The 23468-nt window shown below is 36.2% G+C and overlaps 1 protein-coding gene across 4 annotated transcripts in view; it reads right to left on the bottom strand.

The window, feature by feature from the left end:
• The window catches only part of LOC116730645 (collagen alpha-1(XIV) chain-like), a 148584-nt gene that overhangs the window by 34500 nt on the left and 90616 nt on the right, over positions 1–23468 (bottom strand). For all 4 annotated transcript variants that reach the window (XM_032579995.1, XM_032579996.1, XM_032579998.1 and 1 more), the window contains 12 exons: positions 20964–21113; positions 18187–18261; positions 14042–14181; positions 11926–12049; positions 9448–9591; positions 8801–8965; positions 8660–8698; positions 6681–6819; positions 6372–6514; positions 5687–5796; positions 1289–1447; positions 352–429 (listed from right to left, as the gene is read on the bottom strand). In XM_032579995.1, the coding sequence (XP_032435886.1) occupies positions 352–429; positions 1289–1447; positions 5687–5796; positions 6372–6514; positions 6681–6819; positions 8660–8698; positions 8801–8965; positions 9448–9591; positions 11926–12049; positions 14042–14181; positions 18187–18261; positions 20964–21113 (1466 nt within the window). The remainder of the gene's footprint in view (positions 1–351; positions 430–1288; positions 1448–5686; positions 5797–6371; positions 6515–6680; positions 6820–8659; positions 8699–8800; positions 8966–9447; positions 9592–11925; positions 12050–14041; positions 14182–18186; positions 18262–20963; positions 21114–23468) is intronic.

Raw genomic sequence — 23468 nt, 5'->3', positions numbered from 1 at the left:
CCATTCAACAAATTCAAACTCATTGGATGTTTAAAGGTTTATGAAATATAATTCACTTACAACACTTAACTTGTTATGACTGACCTCTGTCTTGACTTTTCTCTAATAAGCTATTAGCTGAAAAAAGGATTTCACTGAAGTTAAGTGAAAACACAAAGAGAATCATGTCTAACATTTCACTTCATAGCAGAAGCCAACTTTTAGAAAATGTGAAAAAAACTTTTATAAGTGAAATTAATTTTTTTAAAAATGGGCGATGTAAAAGGAAACTCTGACTTAGTAGTATCCAATTTTGCCAAAGTAGCTAAATCAAAAAGGCAAATCTCAAACAACTTTAAAATTTGATCTCACCAGACCAGGCAGTTCACAGCACTTGTCTCTGTTGGCCCAGGATGTGCTGCAAATAATGTCAAAGTTCTGGAGCTGGAACTGCAGAAAAACAACAGAACACAAGTCTGAATGTATCAAAATGCAACTAAAAATTGGATATAATGGTTAGACTGTTTTACAGTGAAGTTTGGAATTTAACTTAGGAAAAATAAACCTGCATAACACCAAGCCTTCATAATATGACTCAGTATAGTTAATTTATGATCAAGTTTTACAGACATAATAGAAATGTAATGAAGTTTAACCTGATTGCCAACCAAAAACAGAAGAAGCATTCAAAACCATCTAAAAAGTTGTTTTTAACAGAAAAATATGGAAAATGTTAAAACAGATGAAGTCAAAAGAGGAAATTCAGTTGGAACTGTCAAAATGTGTCTGGCTTCTTACCTAGGATTTTATTTTAAATTTATTCATTTTACCTTTAAATTTTGCCAGTTCACTTTCAGGCCCTCACTAAATTGAGGCTGAATTAGCAAAAAAGCAAAAAGAGAATCTCTGATATTGAATACTGGACAGTATTTTGTTTTCAAACTAAAATATGTTTTAAAGATTTTACTCCAAATGAAGGTGGACCGAAAGTTAAATGAATAAAAAAGACACAAACATAAACACTGCTACTGTTTTGCTAATCAATCACTGTAATTAATGTTCCTTAACAGGACCCGGCCAATCAGATGGACCAGTAATAACCAGACTAAAGATCCGAGACCTGCTGGGAATAAAATTATACTCTGTGGTCATGGATTGTTTAAAGACTCAAAACTTAAGTTTGCATCATATTAGGGTAAGAATTTAGTTGCTTCAGTAATCAATAATGATCTTATCTGGATAGAGAGTAAAGTGGAATCTAGTGGTGTAATACTGCATGTGGTGCGCTGCGTGTGAACGCTCCATTTACCGGTGCAGAGTTGTCCTTGTTCTCTCGGGAGCGAACCATCCTGCCCAGAACTTCCACTCCATCTGTGGTGATGTTTCCTGCTGCGTTGATGAACTTCTCTGCCACCATTTTGCAGTCGATGAACACTTTGGCACTCGTCTTGCTGATTGCAATGTGCAGCTGCATTAAACCAGAAATAAAACAGAACTTCATAAAGACTTAGAAGAAACCTTGAAGCACCTAACATATACTGCTATAGTATCTGAACTTTATGCCACTATTATTAATCATAGTAGTTACTACAAATAAGATGCTGATCAAATGTAACATTAGGAAAACCGATAAGCAGAAGAGAACGGGTAGCTGTTTAAATAGCAGGAGAAGAGCTCCCTCTACTTGTGTACAGCTGTAAATGAATCCAGTTTCTTGGACAATTTTCCAGCAGATAATGCAGGTACATCTATGCAACACCCATAGCATGAAATAAAAGTTACAAATGTGGGGAAAATAGTTATTTGTAAATAAAACTGAACGCATTTACCAGAACCTGGACTGAAATATGGGCTTCAAAATAGTCTCAGTGCATGGCTTTGAAAAAATTCTACCTACATAAATGAATAATTTAACATTTTATATACTAAAAATTGAATAGAGAAAAACAGATGGACAGATACCAAGAGGTGAATTAGATGTGCTAATGATAACATATTATTTAAAATTAGATCATTTATAGTCTCTACTTCTTCCTGATACTTGCATTTTTCATCTCAGAGTCTGGTGATTGGTAAATATTGGCTATCAGCCGTAAAAGTAATATTGCTATCAGATATTAGCCCAAATTATCTTATTAGTGACTTCCTACCTTTTACAGATGTAATAAATGTAGGAAGATCACTCAGTTTTGCTGACCATATGCAGACTGTCATAGCTTACTTGTTGCAGTGTTAACAAACTTCTTTTTTTAAACTACAGATGCTGGTATTGTTCTCAGCAACATAGTTGTTTGTGTGTTGAACTGAGAAGTCCCTCTGTTTCAGAAATGTGACACCTTGACAACCTGGGGTGAGATATTCTGTTTAATTGGTGTCAAACACACAATAGCAGCTTCACGTTCAGATTCCAGGAAAAGAAATCAAAGTGAGGCAATGAGATTAAAATGAAAAACACAGATGAAGAAGCCAAGATATGCAAAACTATATTCTATGGGTTCACATTACCTGTGTTCATTTCAAATTGTTAAACACTGAATATGTTTTGTTATAAAGGAACTGTTTTTAGGGTTACTATTGTATATTACTGAATGTGACAAATTAATGGAGGAAAAACTGTTTTGATACAGATCAGCAGTCAGAGACATTTTATAGTTCATGTGTCATGTTATTTTTTATTTTGATTATTTTGATCTCATGTTCCTAAAATAACTCATATCATGATCAAAAAAGATCTCCTTTTGTTTAATTTTATTATAAAATCTCACCATGTCAGTTCATACTTAGCATTATTTTGCAGACATTTGTAAACTATAAAACATTCCCTCTGAGAAATTAAAATAAATGAAAGACAGCTACATTTAAAGTGGCTGGGATTGAAGCCAGATCTCTTACATCTGAAGCCAAACTTCAGCACAGGAAAAAGATAGACTGCTCACTCTGGAGCCAGAATAGGCAACAATCTCAAGCACAGACTCAAGGAGTAATACTATTTTAGAGTGTTGTTTATGAGTTAAAGTGGGAGGGAGTGCAGGATGAATAGTCTGATTGGGGTCTCATCTGTAGTAATGGGATAAAAAGGAAGGTCTCAAGTTACAAGCTCAGCAACATAAAAGAGACATGAATCATGTCCAAAAGAAAATCTGTTAGAAGCAGAAAGACTTGAGACTGGGAAGGAGGTTCACATTACAGCAGAAAAAACACCCCAAAATGTACAGTCAGAGCTACAGAGGAAAGATTTACAACAACGTATGTTCACGTCTTAACAGTTAAAGTTTAGATCTAAATAAAAAAAAAATCCTTTTACTGAGAAGAATAAAAAAAAGTTTCAATCTGTAGATATGTAAAGCCGGTTGATGAATACCCCAAAGACTTAGAGAGGTAATTAAAGCTAAAGGTTATTCTTCAAAGTATTCACACTGGGAGCAAAATGCACACATTGCTGTCAGAGTTTTATTTGTCAAAAAACTTTTAAAATGTTCTTCTGCCCCACAATTAGGGATCACTTTGTTTATCACACCGAATCCGAGCCAAACTTATTGAGGTTTATGAAGGAGCTTCGGAATCCTGCTGGGTCATAAAGCTGAAAAGTACCTTCTGATTTTAGCTGAAGCTTTAAGCGACTTTGAAGTTCTTAGTGAAATTTGGAGGATAACAAACAACTGTAACCCCTTATTTTGCTTTTCCTTTATTTTAAATGAAATGTATCCTTTCCACTACTTTTTACATAAGGCAGGAAAAAGACAACAATTTTGCTGAATAGCCTCAGTTGTGCCAGTTATTTTTCGTGCAACCTGTCAGAATAGGACATTTTCAGCTGAAGTGCAGAGAAGTGCTGTAAAAATACTAATATTATTATTTTGCAGCACTAAAGGGTCATCAAAATCAGGCAAAAAACTGTTCCTGATTCTGATTGGCTGGAAGATAGCAATTATTACCCTCTCAAAATCTCGACTCTTTACTATCTCCAAAAGAAGCGGTTACTAGGCAACACCGTTTGGTTTCTACAAGGGAAGGAAGCGCAATAATTGAAAAAAAAATACCACCCCATATATTCAGCATTTAAAACAAACAGGCCCATTAGACAAACACTTGCCAGCAGGATAAAGTTGTAGCTCTAATATACAACAAGAAAAAAGCTGAGGATGCAGAAGTTAGAACATTTTTTCCAGCAACCTTTCAGCTGGTAATATGTGCAATATCAATTGACGGTGATAAAATGAAGCTTCTGCTTGAAATCTAACCACGCAGCACTTTCCTGCAGTTCTGTGGAGGAGTGCTGAGCTATTTTGTGCTTTATAAGGTCACTGCTGCCAAACAATTGACAAAATGTGTCTTACATCCAAGACTTATTGCTATTTTTATTAAACTGACTCAGAGTTACTATGTGGGGGAAAAAACTTGTTTTTTGTTCAGGAACTGGTTGGCATTTCTTTTTCCAAACTTGGCCACAGTTCTAAAAAGCTAAGAATAGCTTGACTTAAAACGTAAAACTATGCTCCAACCCTGCTCAATTCCATCTTATGCACCAAGTGACTGTGTGTGTACACTAGTAAATCCATACTTGTATGCACATGCAGGAAGTGCAGAAGTTTCTGAGACTTGAGTTAAATCCTACTGAGACTGTGGAGTGTGAAAGACTACCACCTTATCTGAGGATACAGCTTGCGGAAAAACATTTACACACTCAATATATCCTCAAATGTCACCTTTTCAGCAAATAAGACTGTTTAGAAAAAGGCAGGTAAAGTACAACTGAAGGAGCCCATAAAACCTTCAAGGTGGGTTAAAAGGACACGTCAAGCAATTTTACTGATTATCACATTAGTTATCTACTTTAATCCCTAACCGAATGACCCAATACAGATGTCGGCTTGACTTATCAGGAAGGCAGTGGAGGTTCTGGTCCTCCTGGATTATAAAATCAACTCTGACTCACTCAGACTCGTGCGCGAACACACACATGCACACGCCGACGAAACAGAACAAAAGGTGAAAAGGTAAGCAGGGTAAGCTCTGCTGACAGCAAGCAGACAGAAGTGACTGCAGATCAGTGAGAGAGTCACTCTGATGATAACACAACGCGACGGTGAGCAGGTTCAGACTCGGGGCGTGTCTCAACTGAAGTCAGCCTGTTGGGATACCAGCCACTGTAACGCTGCTCAGAAAGACTGGGGTAAAAATAGAACAAGGCAGGAGCGAGAAACGGCAAGAAAACGAAGCTGAACTGTGCAAATCAATAAGATGATAAACCAGACAGTTGGACTGAAAAAAAAACAGAAATAAGATGGTGATACAGCTGTCAACCAATCAGTCACTGCAGGCTAGTGAATTACCTTGAGATGGACCTGTCTGTCTGTCATGGCCAATAAGTAGTTTGAAGCCACTTTATTTTGTACTTAACATCTGGCAAGTGTTTCTTTCTGGTATTCACTGAACTACATGTAGTAAATTTAGTCCTCCAATGCAGGGGGACGTTTTGTTGGCTCTGAAGCATCAATTTACTTCTTGCTTTTGCAGAAATTTTCACTATGACTCAGCATCATAGTCTGCATTCTCTTTGCCAAGTCAGGCTTTCGTAGGTGACTTACCCTGCAGGTAAAAAATGTAAACGCTACATTTTGTATGCATCAGAACATCCTGATCAAGATATGTGAAGGTCGGTGTAAAGGAAGTCAGGTAAAAAACAAACGGATAATGGCATTCTGACCTTGTGAAAGCTTCCGAAGAAGAGTTTTTTAATTTCTGGATCTTCAAATGTGACAGTCTGAAAATCTCCCCTGAAGTCGTTGTTGAAGAATGTCAGAGTTTTTCCTCCATCTGCAGGGAAATACACAAACGTGTTTAATAGAACGCAAAAAAACACATACATTAAAACGTATATTTGTTATGTTATAGCCAAGCATTTGTGAAAATGTTAAACTTCTTGTCTGCCGCTTTCACCCAGAAAATTGACGAGAGGTATAGGCCACATGTACATGCAGCCAGCACTGAATTACAGCTAAAATAATAAAACAATAATGCAAGTCTCAGTTTGTTAAACAGACAGCATTTTTCTCTGTATTGACTCTTCCATGCGTAATAGTATCCACTAAAATCGTTTGTCTTATTTAATTGCACAGATATTATTGAGCCAGTTGTACCCCTGGTTCTCACTATTGTGACATTCAAGTCAATATAACAGATCTAAATCGAATTCCCACCTCTCCACCTTGGTGCTAGGAGTTGCCATGCAACAGTTAGCTTTCTACAAGTGTGATGCTTGTTAGGGTGAAAAAGTTCTTGTGCTGATTAGTAAGGCTCTCATGGTTGTATCACATTTTCTATTAACAGAAACGTTTGTATTAAATGAATGGCACTTTGTGAAGATTTAAACGTGAAGTTGTTTTCCGTACTGTCCAGGATGACTCCAGTAAGTGGATCGTTGTTCTTATTGAGGATCTCCCAGATAGCAAAGGGCTCCTCCGGCGTGTCGGGCAGCACTCTGAACAGCAGGGTGATGGTGTAGTCAGAGGGAAGCCCCTCAGGATGGATAAACCTGCGAGTCAGAACAACAGATGCAACTGAGACATTGTAGGAGATTATCTTGAGGTTCTGTTGACTAAAACATCTAAGTTGTGCTTTGCTTTCCAAAAGGTCATCAGCTCTCACGTCAACCAACGTTATATGTCATCCTATCTGTGTAACTTATCAAGTTGTCATACCTGGTTGGCTGGGCCATCAGAGCGTTGCTGTGCAGGTGGAAACAGGGAAAGGCATTGAAGGTGCCAGGTACCATGGAAACACCAGAGATGCTGTTGTACTTATTTTCAACAAGTCCAAACAGCTCCATCATACGGAATCCTGCAGACAGGTGGTGAGAATGAGATCTTGTTAACATCAAAGGAAATTAGGTCAGGGGACTGCAGAAGATTCAAGAATATTTATCTCAGCCCGCTTAGCTCACTTTAAAAGATAGATACAGTTATAAACCAAGTGTTAACCTTTTTTTATGTCTGCTGCAGATCATCTGCTCATCTATCTCATAAATTACTAAGTCCTTCTCTCTCCAACCAACTGGCTGCTTATTCTCCTACACTAAAGCACAAATGAACCGATTTGATTTTCTTCTCTCTCTCCTTCCTAGCAGCTCCGTATTCACCACCTTTTGTCCAGTTTACCCGTTATCACTCATCTGTACACGTTCAAACCATCTTAGATTTACCTCTAATTGCTATACTCACTTCTATTTCTGCTTGATCTGTTTGATCCAATCCAATAAAAAAGGCTATCATTTCCAGCTCATCTTGAAAACTTCTTTAACTATTGCAGTTTCTGTATGACATTTGTTTCCATCCATTCTTCAAGTACTTCCACTTCTCCAGCTTCAGTACCTTTCCACTCCTTGCAACTGTCCTGTTTCACCTCTCTTAATAAAAACATAACTTGTCCTGCTTCTGTTTACTCTAATTTCTCTTCTCCCCAGAGCATACCTCCACCTCTCCAGAGTTTCTTATCTGCTCCCTACTCTTGCGAAGAGTCATGAAGTTGTCTTCAAACATCGTGATCTATAAGGACTCCTGCCTGACTTCATCTGTAAACCTGTCTGTCACTACTGCAAACAAAAAAGGGCTAAGCACTGATCCTTTACACTCTGGCAGCTATCCGTCTGTTACAAATCATTCCTGACATTTATCTTCATTTACTCTACAGATAATTAAACTTGTCCACTTTCAATTTTTCAACTTGCCTCTTAACAGTCCCATTTTCTTCTCAGTAGTTTGCATGTGTATAAAGTCTTTTCTTTTCCTGACTTTCATTCCTTTTCTATCTACAGTGGTATTCTACCATTCCAGATGTCTTTTCACCAGCTACCTATTCTCACTGCAGATCACAATGTTGCCTGTAAACCTCCTAAAATATAAGTACTCCCGCCTGACCATCCCTCCATTATCTTTCACTTAATCCAGGATTGGGTTGTGGAAGCAGCACTTTAAACAGGGAGACCCAAACTTCCCTCTCTCCAGGACAATTCCAAGGCTTTCCCAGGACATTTGAAAGACATTGTCTGTCCAGCATATCCTGGGTCTTCCTCTGGGTGTCCTCCTGGTGGAACATGCCCAGAACATCTCACTAGAGAGGAATCCTACCCAAAACCTCATCTGGTTTTTCAGTTGACGTTCTCTAAACCACCCTTGAGTATGTCTCTGCCACATTTGACTCATTCAGTAACCCAGTTCTTTCCTCGGTAAATTGTTCTCTAGATTTAAGAAAACAGTGCAAGTCTTTTCTGTCTCTACACTTCTCCATAAGGCCTTTCAAAACACACATCACATCCTTCCTGCTCTTCTTCTGCTTAGCACCACTCTCACTTAGAAGTGAGAGATCATCACCTCACTTCTAAGAGTAGCTTCAACAACTCTTTCCTATAGCTTCATGAAATGACTCAGTTGCATTATTTCTCAGTGGTTATTTAGTACCACAGACAAGACAATTTCACATGCTGAGATGTAAAAATAATAATTTGAAAAAATTGACTTAAAATGGGGACACAGAGCTCTAAATAAGTTAGTTTTTTAATAGTCGTTAGTAAATTTTTGCACAAACAATAAGAAATTACATTCACTTGTCTTTTAGTACACTGTAAGCAGTTATACTTCCACATTTAACTTGTTGGGATAAAGAGGCATTCTTTAACATTTACCTGGGGTTGTGCTGCCACTCATTGGTATTGATGGACAAGCTGTTAAAGACAAAAACAAAACCAAAAAAACAGTTAGGACAGCAGAGAAGAAATGTCACATGCTGTTTACGTAAAGGAAGTTGCACTATAACTAAAACGTACTCGCAGTAGCGGCTTCACACACAAAGGTCACCAGCTTCTCTTCGATCCTCTGAAAGGCGTCCAGGTCGTCCACGAAGAAGACGTGCCTGTCGCTCGGTTTACTGGCGATGCTCACCAACTCTCCATAGTCGGCATCAGCGAAGCCGATAGCAAACACAATGTAACCTTTACAAGGAGGGTGGACAAGAAAAACAAACGCTTTGTTTTCAGTACGGGATTCAGTAACTGGAATTTATACAAGTTGACCTTTTATTAAACAACGATTAAACCGTGTAGCAACACGGTAAGCTTATAAATAAAAATGGAATGATAAACTATTATTCCAAAAACTAAATGTCTAGGGTATTTTCTAGACATTTCCTGGTCACAACATGATAGTGTAGACGAAAAGATGTATTGTTGTACTAAAATCAAAGCAATAGAAATATTGATTATTAAACAAAATCTCAGTTCCACATTTGCTTGTTGGAAGCTGTTATAAGTCCTGGAAAAGGTGTTTGCACACAAAAAAGTGTAAGAATACAATATTAAGTGTATGTGTTGGACTACAGGTTACAGACAGGCTCCTAACACCCCATTCAAAACAAAATAAAACCAGAGTTTTAGCTTCATATATAACCATTAAAACAAGAGAAATCATTTCTGACCTGACATCTGCATCTCTTTGGAAACTTTATTGACGTCATCCTGGGATCGGCCATCAGTCAGAACTACAAGGACGTTAGGGATTCCTCTCCTGGCTCCTCCCTCAGCGGTAAAGATGTTTTCCTTCACATGCTGGATGGCTCGACCTGATTGAAAAGATGAAACCGTCAATTATTTCCAACAATTAAATCAGAGAGTGGCAACCGATCTGCATAAAATGCTGAAAATCTGAATTTTTCATATTTTTTCTTTCTTTACATGAGAGAACTTAAAAGTTTGAGAAAAAGCACAAATAATTAGTGTACCTTTTTTTAGTGGGAGAAAAACGGTCTCAAATCACACAGTGTGTTTGGGTCTAAAAAGTCAATAGGAGAGCTGCTTGTGCGCAGAAAACAGGCTTTGATTCATTCTTCCCTGCAGGTTTATTCGCATTGTCGCTAAAACAATTTGTGCACTACAAAGCAATGTTACATCAGAAAACAAAATCTGCATTACAAATTTAAATAAACTGCATGAAGATTGCAGATTATGGATCAGTGCTGCTGAGCAAATTGCTGCCTTGAAGGGTTCATCTTCCTGCCAGAAGTCAGATCGACCCTCCACACATGCCAATATTGCCCCGAGAGTTTAGGATTTTAATTTGGCGCCAGTTAAATTGCTATGTCTCAGATGTTTGTGGCAGTAACCTTTGAAGTTCGTGCTGCTGCACAGTTTCTGTGCTAGAAAAACATAAACCGTCAATGAGTCACCACTGAAGTTTACTTCGAAAATGAAGCCGTTATTGACAGCATGATTGTAGGTTTTTCCACTTAATAATTAGTCTCAAAATTGGAACTTTTACTGTGATGACAGGGGGTGATATGTGATGCATGACACATCGATACAAATAAAAATTAAAAGAGACGCATCAGAGGGAAGTAGTGCCGAGGGACCAGCTTATGTTGTCACATACAGAAGCACACAGCCTCTCAAGGTAACCTTAACAATGGCAACATCAGCAAAGCTCTCATGTGCAAAGTGTGCATAACCACAAAAATCTCACAGGGCTATTTCTAAGCAAAACTTCAGATGCATCAATAATGAACTGAGTTCGGAAATGTGTGGAGCCTCATGGCAAATTTATGACTGGCGTGCAGACTTTTGCTCATCCACAACACCTGGATGGCATCCTCACAAGCTGTTAAGGATGTGAATACAAATACTGCACGCACCAATAAACTACGATCAAGAATGAATGAATCTGTGTGTGGACAGATGATTCAAATGTCCAGAACATATATTCATCTATTTGCATATTTAAATGAGGATATGTCAAGGGCTGGTATTCCCTCATCTATACTTTATTCCAAACTGATTGAAAATGTGCTCAAAAAGAATTTCATACATATGTGGTAGGTTGTTTGTGCACATTATTGGTGATGTAACCATACAACATATTTCAGAAGGAAACCAATGCAAGTCTTTCAATATCAACCACTTGATGTTCACATAAAGTGAATTTTGAACATGAAAGTGTAGACATATTACATATAATTTATTTTTATGATGTAAAAAACAGTACAAAACAACCCTAAGTAGAATAAAAAAAGTTTAAAGAAGTAACTTAAATTCATGATGAAACTATTTAAGCTTTTGCAATATACATATATTTAGATATTTTGGTATTACTTCTTAAAACGCTACATTTTTACTTATAATTGTCTCATTAATTCAGTTTGATACTTAATCAAATATAGGTAAATCTTTAGGCTTACTCAGAAGAATAATTATTCTCTTTAATATTTAAATTATTTAAATAAATTAAATGACACCAGAACATCAAACAAATTCAGCCATCATATGTTCTACTTTTGGAATGCTTGCAAACTGGATGGGAGTTTGCAAGCATCCAGTTTTGTGTGTCACATAGCTGCCAAAGTTCCTGCCAACGATGCAGTGCCATGTCGGATTGTATTTCTTGTCAAACTCCTTTTTAACATAGGCAGCGATATCCTTCTCTATGTTTCAGTCACTAGTTACACTGTGACTGAATGCATAATAACCCTCTAAACTGTTGCCTTCTGATTAAAAAAGTAAATAAATAAATAAGTGGAGCATTATAGTGTGACATTACCAGCAGGGGAATTCCTTTACAGCAGCAACGCTCTAACAAATCTGCTCGCTGCGATCTCATTTCTACTTTGTAAACACTGATTAAAGACCATTACTGTCTCTTCTCTCCCACGGGCTTTCTTGCATTACACACACACACACACCTCTGTGTAGTGTTAACACATTAAGAACAGGTTCATGTGCATGTTACAGATAACTGAAATCACATACATGTGCATGCCCCTTAGTCAAGTGCTCAATATAAACCAAGATGTGAGGTCTGAGCGTGTAGATAATAGTGATAGTTGTGTTTTATTTGCAGCAGTTGCAGAAGTTGAAGGCAGTCATTTTGTCTCTCAGCAGTCCTACTGTGTGTGCTTAGCCCTCACCTGTTTTAGTGTTTCCTCCCTTGTAGGAGATCTTGTTGATGGCATCAAGCAGACGCTCTTTGTCACCGTAGGAGTTCAGCTTGAACTCAGTCCGAGCGTCGTCACTGAACTGGGCGATGGCCACCTGCCAGGGCCGGGCATAATGTCAGTCAAACTTCCAATAAGTTTCATCTCATATACATTGTTAAGGTGATTTCTAATTGTAAAGATGCAAAGGTTGACATATTATGCTGTCAAAGGCGTCAAAGCTTTATTTTATTTAGATGACATCATTTTTAATAGAAATCAACCTCTGCAGAGAAACACGCTGGAAAAGCTTATTCAAAATTATAGCTGCAATATTGTGGAAATTTTTGAAGTTGGAAGTCTCTCTCTCTCTTTTCAAAAATTCACTAATAAAAACTGCAGGGATTTAAACGATATAATTCTAAAACTTATATGAAGTGTAGTGACACTAAAGTATTGTGGTTCCCCACAGAGCTGATGTGGTTGAAATGAGGTGTGTTTTATTTTCAAAGAATCAAAATAGGTACAAGATAAAATGCTTCGAATTATTGGAATAAATGCAAAGGGAAAACTTGTAAATGTACAAGATAGATATACTAGGAAGGAATCCATGAATAATAATTAATAGAGGACTATATATCAATAAAGAATTGTAAAAATATATTTTGGTAAAACCTTGATTTTTAAAGTTAAACTGTGTCCTCTAGATTTATTGGCACCTCTCTTAAAGATATATATATATATATATACATATATATATATATATATATATATATATATATATATATATATATACAATTATTAGTTGTAGTCATTTCTTAGGCTTTCAAAAGAAACATGCGCACTTTCTCTTGAATAATATATTTTCTTGTCTTTTCCATATTGAAAACTGGAAATGAAAAACAGGCCTGTAATAGTCATTATTTATACTTCTAGTCAAAAAGCAGTTGTGGATTATTAACATCTGTCCAGACATTTTAACTTAATAAAGTATACAATGCTATAAAATGTTTTGATTTTGTTGAAAATTATTTTCTAAAAGAGGGACTTATAATTTATTAACAAAACTCAAAAGGTTGAATTGTTCTTAATTTTGAAAGGGGAAATCACAATAGTGCTATGAAACATGTATTTCCAAGGTTTTCTCACAACTTGGAGGATGATGGGTCAAGAAATGTTGACCGCAGTGCAGCTTCAGAATTTTGTATTTTCAAAAAGGAACGTTAACAAATACATAATTAGTTGATCTTCACAGTCATCTGAATTTAACATGATATCAAAGCAAAATAAAGCTTGTTGAGAAAAATTGCAATACTGTAGAAAATTTAGGCATTCAAACAAAAGAATGATTTCATTCATTCATTTCTTTGTTTTAGTTTAGTTTTGTTCTTTGCCAATTTCCATAATTTACAATGATTATGAATCCTTTTAATTATCTACAGGTATTTTGCTTTGTTTTGTATAAGCCTTAAATAAGTCTGTATCCCTTTCCCTAGAGGAAAATAAATTTAACATATGCAATTTTGTGGGGGTCACACAGTCATTACTGACACAATAGGCTGCTGATGAAAATCCTCTTCATTAGTTTGCCTCTCCTGAAATTATAGTGATGAGCAACAATTGCTTAGGCGGGATGAGAAAATTGGGTGAAAGTTGTTTCCTGAGGAAAACCAGATTTTTAGATCCACTCGCTTATCAGCAATTTTACAATTGTTTGTTTCAAATGTCATGAACAAATTTTGGAATCTGTGGTTTACTTCTTTCCTTTTGCATTTTGCTAAAGGGAATTTTCTCATTTGCAAATGATGTGCACATTGCATGTCTGATTAAGCATAAATTTTCCAATTTGTCCGTCTGTTGCAATATCTCTGCCCCTCAGATAAATACACAGGCAAAATTAATGAGACTAATTCAAATCTGTTTTCAAGCTTCTTTCTAATAATATGGAAGACTCAGAAGATGAAAAGTGGATGGAATAAAACAGATACTCATATTAAAAAATAATCTGGCAAAATGTTTAGAAAAAAAAATGCTTTGATAGACTATTACTAACTTTTTTTGTTTTATTTAGCATTTTTGTTTTAGAATGATTTGGTCTCGTCTGGGTTACCTGTGTGCCGTCTGGGCCTATCCGATCCAGAGCTCCGACGGTGCTGTACAGGAAACGGATAATCTTCAGGAAGTTGTCGTCACCGATACTCCAGGAACCATCAACTAAAAAGACCAGGTCTGCTTTGGCTGCCTTACAAACTGGGAATAGAAAAAAAGCAAAACATTCCTTTTATTGTGGTTGTAAAGATGAACCATTTTTGGTCGTAAATCTTCCCTCAAAGATAGTAAATCCTGATAATATGCATCAGTTAAGAGGGGTTGTTTATGTTGGCAGAAAAAAAAGACTGCTTCATGTGTTTCTAGTAGTCACAGAATGTACTTCTAAGGATTGCATATTATAAACACATTAAAAACTGTTTATGTTCAATAATTTAACACAATGCAGAACAGAAACGGAATAAAACCCTTCAGCATAAAGGCAGCTAATAGTAATACATTAAATTCAAACTCTTCTTAGGCTTTATTTAGTCTGGAAATCTGGTCATATAAATTCCCATTCCACTACTGATGAATAAATGCAAAGCATTTGTTGTCTTATATTAGTTAGCATATAGATGTTTTCCAACTTGCTCTTATTTCCCACCAAAGCTTTTTATTGGTGAATTCAATTAACTGCTCAACTCGTTCAGACGCCTGTATTTGTTTCTTGGCAGAATCTGCTCATGCCGATGCATTTTAGATGGGAACCAATTAATCTTTGCTTTATTCAGGTCAGGTCTGGTTCTGGTTCTGTTCCCCCTGGACGGCATCTCCCTTTTGTGAAAATTAATCAAGGCACTTCAGGTCCAGGAAGGGTTTTATTCCGTTTCTGTTCTGCATTCAGAATAAGCTTTGAAGTAATTTAACGGGGTCAGAGTTAAGGCTCTTCTTTAGGTCAGCTATGTTCATCTGGGAGTGTTTTATAGATATGAATTATGAATGGCACTTTATTCATGCCGGATGTGTAGGTGTTATCAAGAACTAATATAAATTAATATTTCCATGATATTTGTCGGACTTTCTTATGCAGCTTTCGAATGGACATCCACAATTAAAAAAGTTGGCATAAAATTATACACCTGATATTTTAAACCCTGCTGTTTTATATTTATAAAAAATGGGTTAGATATTAACAGCCACAACAGGTCAAGATTTCTTATGGATTTGCTAGCGACTGCACTTCTGAGTCGCTAGCAGTTATTTGTTAAAACATCTAATTTGTACTAAGAAAAGCCTCGGATGAAATTTTCTTCATCACATGATAAATGTCAGAATGAAACGTAGGAAATTAGGACACATATATACTGTGATTCAAGATGGAAGTCTAAAACAAAAGCAAACATGTAGAAATACATGAATCAGGAAGCTTGAAATGAAACTAATGGGACAAAGGAGTATAAAAACATTACAGGGGACGATTAATGGACCAAGTGGAACAACTGCTATCCCATTTTTGATACAAAAAACACAACCACATCCTACAAAAACACAAAAAGTATGACTTGAATAAATTCTGATTTAATCATTCATGATGAAACTAAGTTTTGGTACAAGATAAAACGAGCTGCAATTGGCAGAACATTCATTCTAGCACAGCTTTAGCCATGCTCTTCTTCTACTACTAAATTATAATTTTGCTAAGGCAAAAGCAATCAATATTTGCTAGGGAAGACATGACAACATTTTAGATTAGAATCAGAAAAAAACATGAATCTGACTTTTTTTCAGAATGTGCAAGAAAAGGCTTTTTGAACAGAGAACCGAGCCTGTGGAATGAGAAAACCTTAAGTTTAAGGTGCAGTGAAAATGAGCTTTTCTTTAAACAAGCAGAAGACTAATTTATACAGAAAATAAATTGCTACCAGTGATTCATATTTTTCTGTCTGTATTTTTAATGGCATTACTTTTTGGTATTTGTACCATTTTTGTTAGAAGGCACAATGATTTTTATTAGAGAATGAGGCTACGTAAGCTAAAGTTTTACGAGAGCGCAATCATGGCTGCTGCTGTGTGTTTTCTCACCTTATTTATATAAAACAGCTAATGGTACACTTGAGATGAAACTGATGACTCAGTGATGACAGATGTGAGGAATGTGAATTATATGTTTGACAAAATTAAAAGCTATGAAATGTAAAGACTTGCTTGGCCACATTCAAAGAATTATTTTCATCTCGAGTCTGCAGCTATCTGTTATGCAACTTCCATTTAAGAACCCTGAAATCGACAATAATTATTTCAGTTTTGAGCTCCATAATGTAAATGTTGGAGCTTGTCAGAAGTGTGTGTTTGTGTGCATGGGGTGTGTGTGTGGGGGCGTGAGTGTGTGTGTGTGTGTGGGTGCGTGTGTGTGTGTGTGGAGAGCCTCTCTGTTCAAAACAGAGAGGCATCAGTTCAGACTGAGATCGGACTGCTCCCACTTAAGCATACGTTTTACATTTTGATTGCTGTTGTCTGTAACAATCTGTGGGTGAGTACGTCCCCCACTGTGAGAGAAAAACAAAGTCACTTACAGCTCTCATGTCAAGATATATTAGTGAACAGAAAAGTGCTAAATTATCCATTACATACAGATTTTTAACTTGATTTATTTTTACCTGGTGTGTCTCTGAAAATAGTGTATTGCAGGTAAGCTCAAAGAAAAGATTTTCATTCAAAAATAACATTTTACTAAATTCAGCATTTACATGTGTGGTACAATCTAGAAATTATATCTCCATGTTTATTTTAGGATCCCCCATCAACATCCCTGAGTGAGGTGAACTCAGACTGTAGTTAAACTGCTTATAGTTAAAAATTTTAATTTTCAAGTGTATTTAGCCTCAATATGACCTCATGAGGCTAAATATTATGTAGACTGTTTGAAGTTTTGAAAACATTTACAGTATCGCTAATACAAAATGTTGTTTTTCTGTTTCAACCCCATTCCCCAAAAAAGCACCTAAAACCACGTTTAACTTGGATAAGACAACATTTTGGTTCTAAAAAAGTGATTTTCAAAGACTTAAAACACAGAATGTACTCAAACTCTGATGGATTTTTTTTTCCTGGTTCTGCCTTTCCAGAACATGTGTGAGCGTATTGTGAAAGAAATGTTTTCTCCAAGTCTAAACATGACATGGCAATTTTTTAAAACAGAAGTGATGTCACTTGTATGAATTGTCATTGACATACCCCTGGTCCACCCCAGTATTCACAACCTCCAGTTGAAATCCGTGATCAAGCGAGACCCCACACTTGCTAATGCATATTTTAATAATTCAAAAACCAAATATATTTTTCTGTGCATTAATACACACATTGGAAACTGTCGGGGAGTACAGCCAATCAGCGTCAAGGAAAATAAACAATGCTCCTGGATTGGCTGCTTTGCAAATGCCAACCAATAGAATGTCAAGTAGCACTGTGCCAAGATATTTTAGCTTCCCAATGTGCAGAGTCCAAATCCCTGTCCAAATCAACCACGTTGTCAACTCATCTTCATCTTTGCTGACAAATTTACTGCATGAGGTTGTGTAATCCTTTTATTAGGCCATAGCTGCAACATCTGATGAGTACTTTAGCTAATTCTGTAGCACTGGCACTTGTGTGCAGGCATCTCCAGGTTGAAAATGATCAAAAAAGCTAAATGTACATATTCCACAGTATCAGATGCAAAGAAAGGCAAGGGTGGAGCTTTCTTTACTTCACTCGTTTCCTACAGGTTAGGGACCTGGAGATTTATTTAAAGCCTCATGTCACCATACATCTTAAAGACACAAAGCATACAGTAGTCTGATGGGGATATAAAAACATAAAAACATCATTAAATAATTTAAATAAGATAATGCGCATAAATACTTAATTTTTTCCAAATTAATAAAAAATACTTAATTAATTGAAGAAATAAACCATAATGGTGTTTTAAGTGTATATGAAAACAACATTATGTTTTTATGTTTGGCACAGAGAAGAGCGCTTTGCATAGAGTTACATTCATCTCGCAGCATTTTTGTGATGATGCTCGAATAAAAGGTATGATCACTAAAAATTATTTTTATAAATAAGGCTTCTTTAAAAACACATGTCCTCTTAAACAAAACAACAGCACAGAACCTCATATGTCAAGAACTCTGTCAAGTGGCAGTAGACATGTAGAACAAAATGAATGACAGGAAGCCTCACCTTCTTTAGCAGGAGGGATTGTGGGTGGTGGACTGGTGGTCGGGGGCTTGGCAGGTGCTAGTGTTGGAATTGGTACTGAGTAAAGAGAAACACACAAACAGAAATTTATGAAAACCTCCAATTACGACTCCATTCATCATATACTAACATGCCAAATGACATAGCAAATAGATCTCCCTACTACAAAAATGGACACGGATCGGTGAAACACAGTTACATACTTACTCATACAGAAAGTGTAAAATAACTACGTGCAAAGGTGTGATTTTGGCTCCTGTATAATTTGGTGTATTGATCACAGTGTGAGCTCCAGTCAAAACCCAAAGTCTATCGTCTCTGCTTTCAACTCCTTGACTTGGTTCAGTGTGTGTGTTCTCCTCCTAAAGATACCCCACATTCACACACTCAATGCTTTCAGAGCTGTTTAGGCAGTAAATCAGCTACCTGAGGCTGCGAATCACTTGTGATGGCAGGTAGGGAGCGTTCAGTAGCGGCTGCCTGCAGCGATGGGGATAGTCATTTGAGGAAATGCTCAGGCTTTCATTTGCGTCAAAACAAAGCCATAAATCATCCAGGAGGCTCACCGTAGAGCCGTAGTGTGTCTGGGAGCAGCCTAAAGCAAACAAATATCTGTTTTTTCAGGGAAAGAACTTTCTGTCTTGTTGCTTTTTTTATCTCACTACAGGTTATTTTCTTTACTCCTTCAGCCTCCTGTCTGGAAACAGACCATCTCTGACTTTCATTTTGTTTATTTTCAAATCCAGCCCTTCATCTGGCATTTCTTTGTCCTCATCTTGTGATGAATCAACCTTAGATGTTATGTGCATAAATACTTTGCAGTTCAAATTTCACAAACCATTAAGTGCAATAAAATCAATCATGCAGATGTCTAATTCTGCATACATTATGTGAAATGTGTTACTGAATTTGCAAATGAGCGTTGTTCTATGAACGACTTGTTACCTGGGTTTTTGTAGTGCTACATGTAATGTTACATGTTATAGGATTTTGGAATTGTCTTTTATAAACAGACAGTGAAGTGATTAATTTAATCTTGAAAGTTCATCTTATTAGGAAGTAAGAGTCAAATAAGTGCCTGGCAAAAGTATTCAAATCTTTTGAGATTTTTAAAAACATATATTTCATTATGTTAAAATCAAAAACCTTAATCTATTTTGGGGAACTTTATGTGATAGACTAAAACAAATGAGCTCACAAATGTACAAAGATATTGAGACATGCTTTTCAATTTCTTTGATTTATAAAATCTGACAAGAATGATGTTCATATGTATTTGACCCCTTTAATTGTGTACCCTTAAATAAAATCCAGTGCAACCAATTGGACGTCATCCAGCAGTTTTCTAATTGGTTAAAAGCTTCCCAGTGTGTAACTGATACTCTGTATAAATCCAGCTGTTTTATGAGGGCCTCACAGATTAGTAAGCAAACAACATCATGAAGAACTAAAAATGTGTGTGGAGGAAAACTACCACTCCACACCACCCTTAACACGTAATCCCAACAGTTATGTTAAGACAATGAAGTTATAGACTTAATGGGTTGGATAGAGTTAAATATCTGGTAATATTTGGAAAAAATCTTCTACAGGCTGCCATAGGCAGTTGAGCAAAAGTTCAACTTCCAGCAGGACAACCATAAACATGAAGCCATGTTTATATTGAGCATACCCAAGTGTCAAATTCTCCAGACAAAATCCAATTAAGTGTTTGTGGAGAAACTTCACAAACTGAGCATAAGCTATTTTGCATAAAATAAGAGGCAGATATTCAATCCCCTGGGTGTATAGAGGTGGAGACATTTCCCAGTAGAGTTGCAGCAGGAACTGCAGGAAGAGGGACATTAAAAACCACTAAATCACTTTCCTTCCACAATGCAATTATTTAGTACTTTGTGTTAATCTATCGCATAAAACCTGAATAAAACAACATCCATCAATAGTTGTGGTTGTAGCAAAAAATAAACAGAAAAAAAGGTGTGCGACTATTTTTTACATTCTTTTTTACATTCTAATCTTTTCCTCTGTAGTTTTTCCTTCAAACTATTGATGTAAAATATAACGTGAAATTGTAACTTGTAGTTGCCATCTGATGTTACACATAATAAAAAAAGTAATCTTTTAAGCATAATTATCGCTCTGTTTATAGTACCAAAAGTGTAATAGAGACAAAACTTTGTTGAATATTACTCTGATTTATTAAAATCATGCTCCATGACTCTTATGGTAAACATAATGACAAAGCAGCCCACCCATCCCAACAGCCTCCCTCCTCCTCCGCCTCATCTCCAGACAGTGGCTCTTGATTAGAGTTTGGAGCGGCTGCGGCAGAACAAAAGCCTCATTCTGAAAGACGGACGAGGATGCGGTGCTCCCACAAGGATAAAAGACATTTTCTGGTGAAAGTGACGTGATTGTACTCCAGTCTCTTCTCTTCTAAACAATAACAGCTGACAGCAGTTAGATGAAGTGTATGCGTACATGCTGAGTGTGCTGCTGTTATATTGTGATCACACCTGCAAGAGCATATTTAAAGGGGATTTTGGACGCATTATAGGTGATGCAAATATACAGGGAGATGAGTCGAATACATGTGGAAAATGTCTGCACTAAGCATCTGTTTTCTGTACAGATTTCAAAACGTTAATGTTTATTGCTTAATAATTAAGCCATAAAACAAATCTAATAATGAACACACTTAATTTGATGCTTTATTTAGAGTCTGAAGTGCTTGAGCTTGTGTGCTTGGATTTTCTTACATGTCTTCACATTTGCAGTGACAGCTGGTCCTTCAGTCCCATCCTGTAGCTGAGAGTATATGCTGATCTTATACTCTGTATTGGGCTTCAGGCTGCTGAAACAGTGTCTGCTGGCACCTCCACCGAGCTTGGTCTCCTGCTTCTGACTACCTACAGACGCAAACAGATAAAATGAACAACCAAACAACAACAAAAAAGTGTGATCTTTCTGCATGAAATGTTATTTTGGAAAACAATTGGAGAACCTAGTAAAAAACAGATATTTTAAACTACAAAATACACAATTTTATCAGAAATCTAAGAGTATCACTGACCATTGTGTTGAAAAATCACATGCATAATATGTCCAAACAAAAATGTCAAAATAGTTTCGCAAAATGGGACAACAAAAAAAGTTTATCTAGAAATTTTGGGAAAAACAATCAGTTTTTCATGCTGGAAAAAGACAATAGGAAGAGTTAGGAAAAAAGCATATTGTGCTCCCACTAACAGCTTATTTGACAATAAAAATGATTTGCCTTTCAAATAAATGTCATGTTGATAGTTAAAGACAATATGTTTTTAACACAATTACTGAATGCAGATGTGCTTAAAAACAGTTCCAGATCGGACTGAATAAGTGTGACCTTTGAGGAAATAGATGTGCTAAATTTTGATCTTTTATTGTTATGTTGTTTGTGCCACTTCTAGAATTATTTTGTTGAATTGAATTATTTCAAGTTGTCAAAATATTTTAAATATTTTAAATTTCTATGTTCTGTTAACATGTAGAGCATGATCTGTCTGTTTTAAAATAACAGATATTTATCGTTATAGAGAGAGTAACTTAAAGTGCTAGACATTTAGAGTTGATTATTGTTTTAATTCATTGACAAATTCTGAAATAAATCAGTAAAATACATATTGATTTGTTTATGGAATTGACCTTCTACACAAGGATTGGGTTGGAAATCTGAGCTGGAGGAACAATGTGGAGATATGCACACGCGTTTTGATGACTGCAAGGATAAGAGGACATGGACAATAGATGGATTTATAAATGGATGAAAGAATGGATGATCTTTTTTAATGCTTCATATTCTTATTAATGTTTCATATTCTAGGAGGTGTATTTAAAAAAAGATTGTTTCAAAATGAAATGACTTCAGTCATTCAGTTAAATTACTGAAATGTCTGTTTCACTTTTCTGTCTGCAAGCCTCAATAAGAAAAATGATTAAAATGAAGTACAAAAAGCTGGTTAAATATTTTTACTGAAGAAATATAGAATGATCTTTTTGTTAGTTATTTTCGCCCACAGCTGTGATTTTGAATGTAATGCCTGAGGGTGAATTATGAATAGATGTAATGAAAATGCTCTTAATAGACTGAATGCAACGCCCCCCCCAAAAAAAAACAACAACAACAAAAACTAAACAATGCATTGTTTTGTGCTAAATACACTAAATATTTATGCAGATATTTGAGAAGGATAAATGGGCAATGATTATCAGAAAATTGAAAAGCTCACTGTCAAACTATGGTCTTAGAAGATATAATGCCGATGGCTATAAGATGAATCTACTCTTACAATCCTAAAAAAACAGAAAGAGTGTTTACAAATGCCAGCCAACAAAATAAAATTTAGGAAAATCTAATTATCTCAAACCTCTTTAAACTTGTTTAGTCATCAACGCCCTTCAGCACCAAAGGTTTTACCCTCATCTACTTTACAATCCGTGTTTGATATTTTGTTTCATTTTCCTAAATTTACTTTCCCCTGTCTCAATTTATAACCTTCCTTATCAAAAATGGGATACGAAGCACATCATTCCAGTTTCTCCTGCAGCAGAAACATCTCTAGGGTAATTACATACCAGCTGTGCTGACATAAATCCTCATTTACCTCCATTGTGTGTGTTGAAAGAAACCAATACATTGGAGCTCCCGGAGGAAACATGGGGGAATATGTGGCTGTTATGTGACGTTAATGATTGCAGTGGTATTGCTGAAGGCCTAAAGGTGATGAATAACAGCCATTACTTTCCTATTTGGCGGGTGACGGCTGTATTAAAAGTCAATCTCATCTTTGAGGCGGAGACTGAGAGGTGTACCTGGGAAATTGAATCAGGGCAACGCCATCTGTTGTTTGGTGTTATTTTGGGGAGTTGGACTGTTTTATCCCTTCAAAACGAGAAAATAGACAATTATTTCTGTTTGAGGCTGAAGAAAGAAAGTGCCTGGTAAATTGCGATAATAATTGTTTATATAGGAGACTGGATTTGTTTGGACAGCTGGAGTAAAAGATCACATTAAATTGCAATAGAAACAAAAATACAAGTTTTATAAAAACCCTGGAAGCAATTTTAAGACATTAAGAAAACTTTCTCTTCAAAGTATGGTGAGCCAGATTATTACAGATTATAGAACAAAAACATGAAGAAAAACCAAACTGTCTCAGTAAAAGCTAGCTTGAAAGAGCTTTAGCAGTGCCTGTGTGTCCAGTTCTGACGTTGAAGTCATTAAT

The sequence above is a fragment of the Xiphophorus hellerii genome, chromosome 13, assembly GCF_003331165.1.
Source record: "Xiphophorus hellerii strain 12219 chromosome 13, Xiphophorus_hellerii-4.1, whole genome shotgun sequence".
In the NCBI taxonomy this organism is placed as follows: Eukaryota; Metazoa; Chordata; class Actinopteri; order Cyprinodontiformes; family Poeciliidae; genus Xiphophorus; species Xiphophorus hellerii.
Note: the sequence above shows the minus strand (reverse complement) of the source record. Positions and strands in the feature narration are given on the sequence as shown.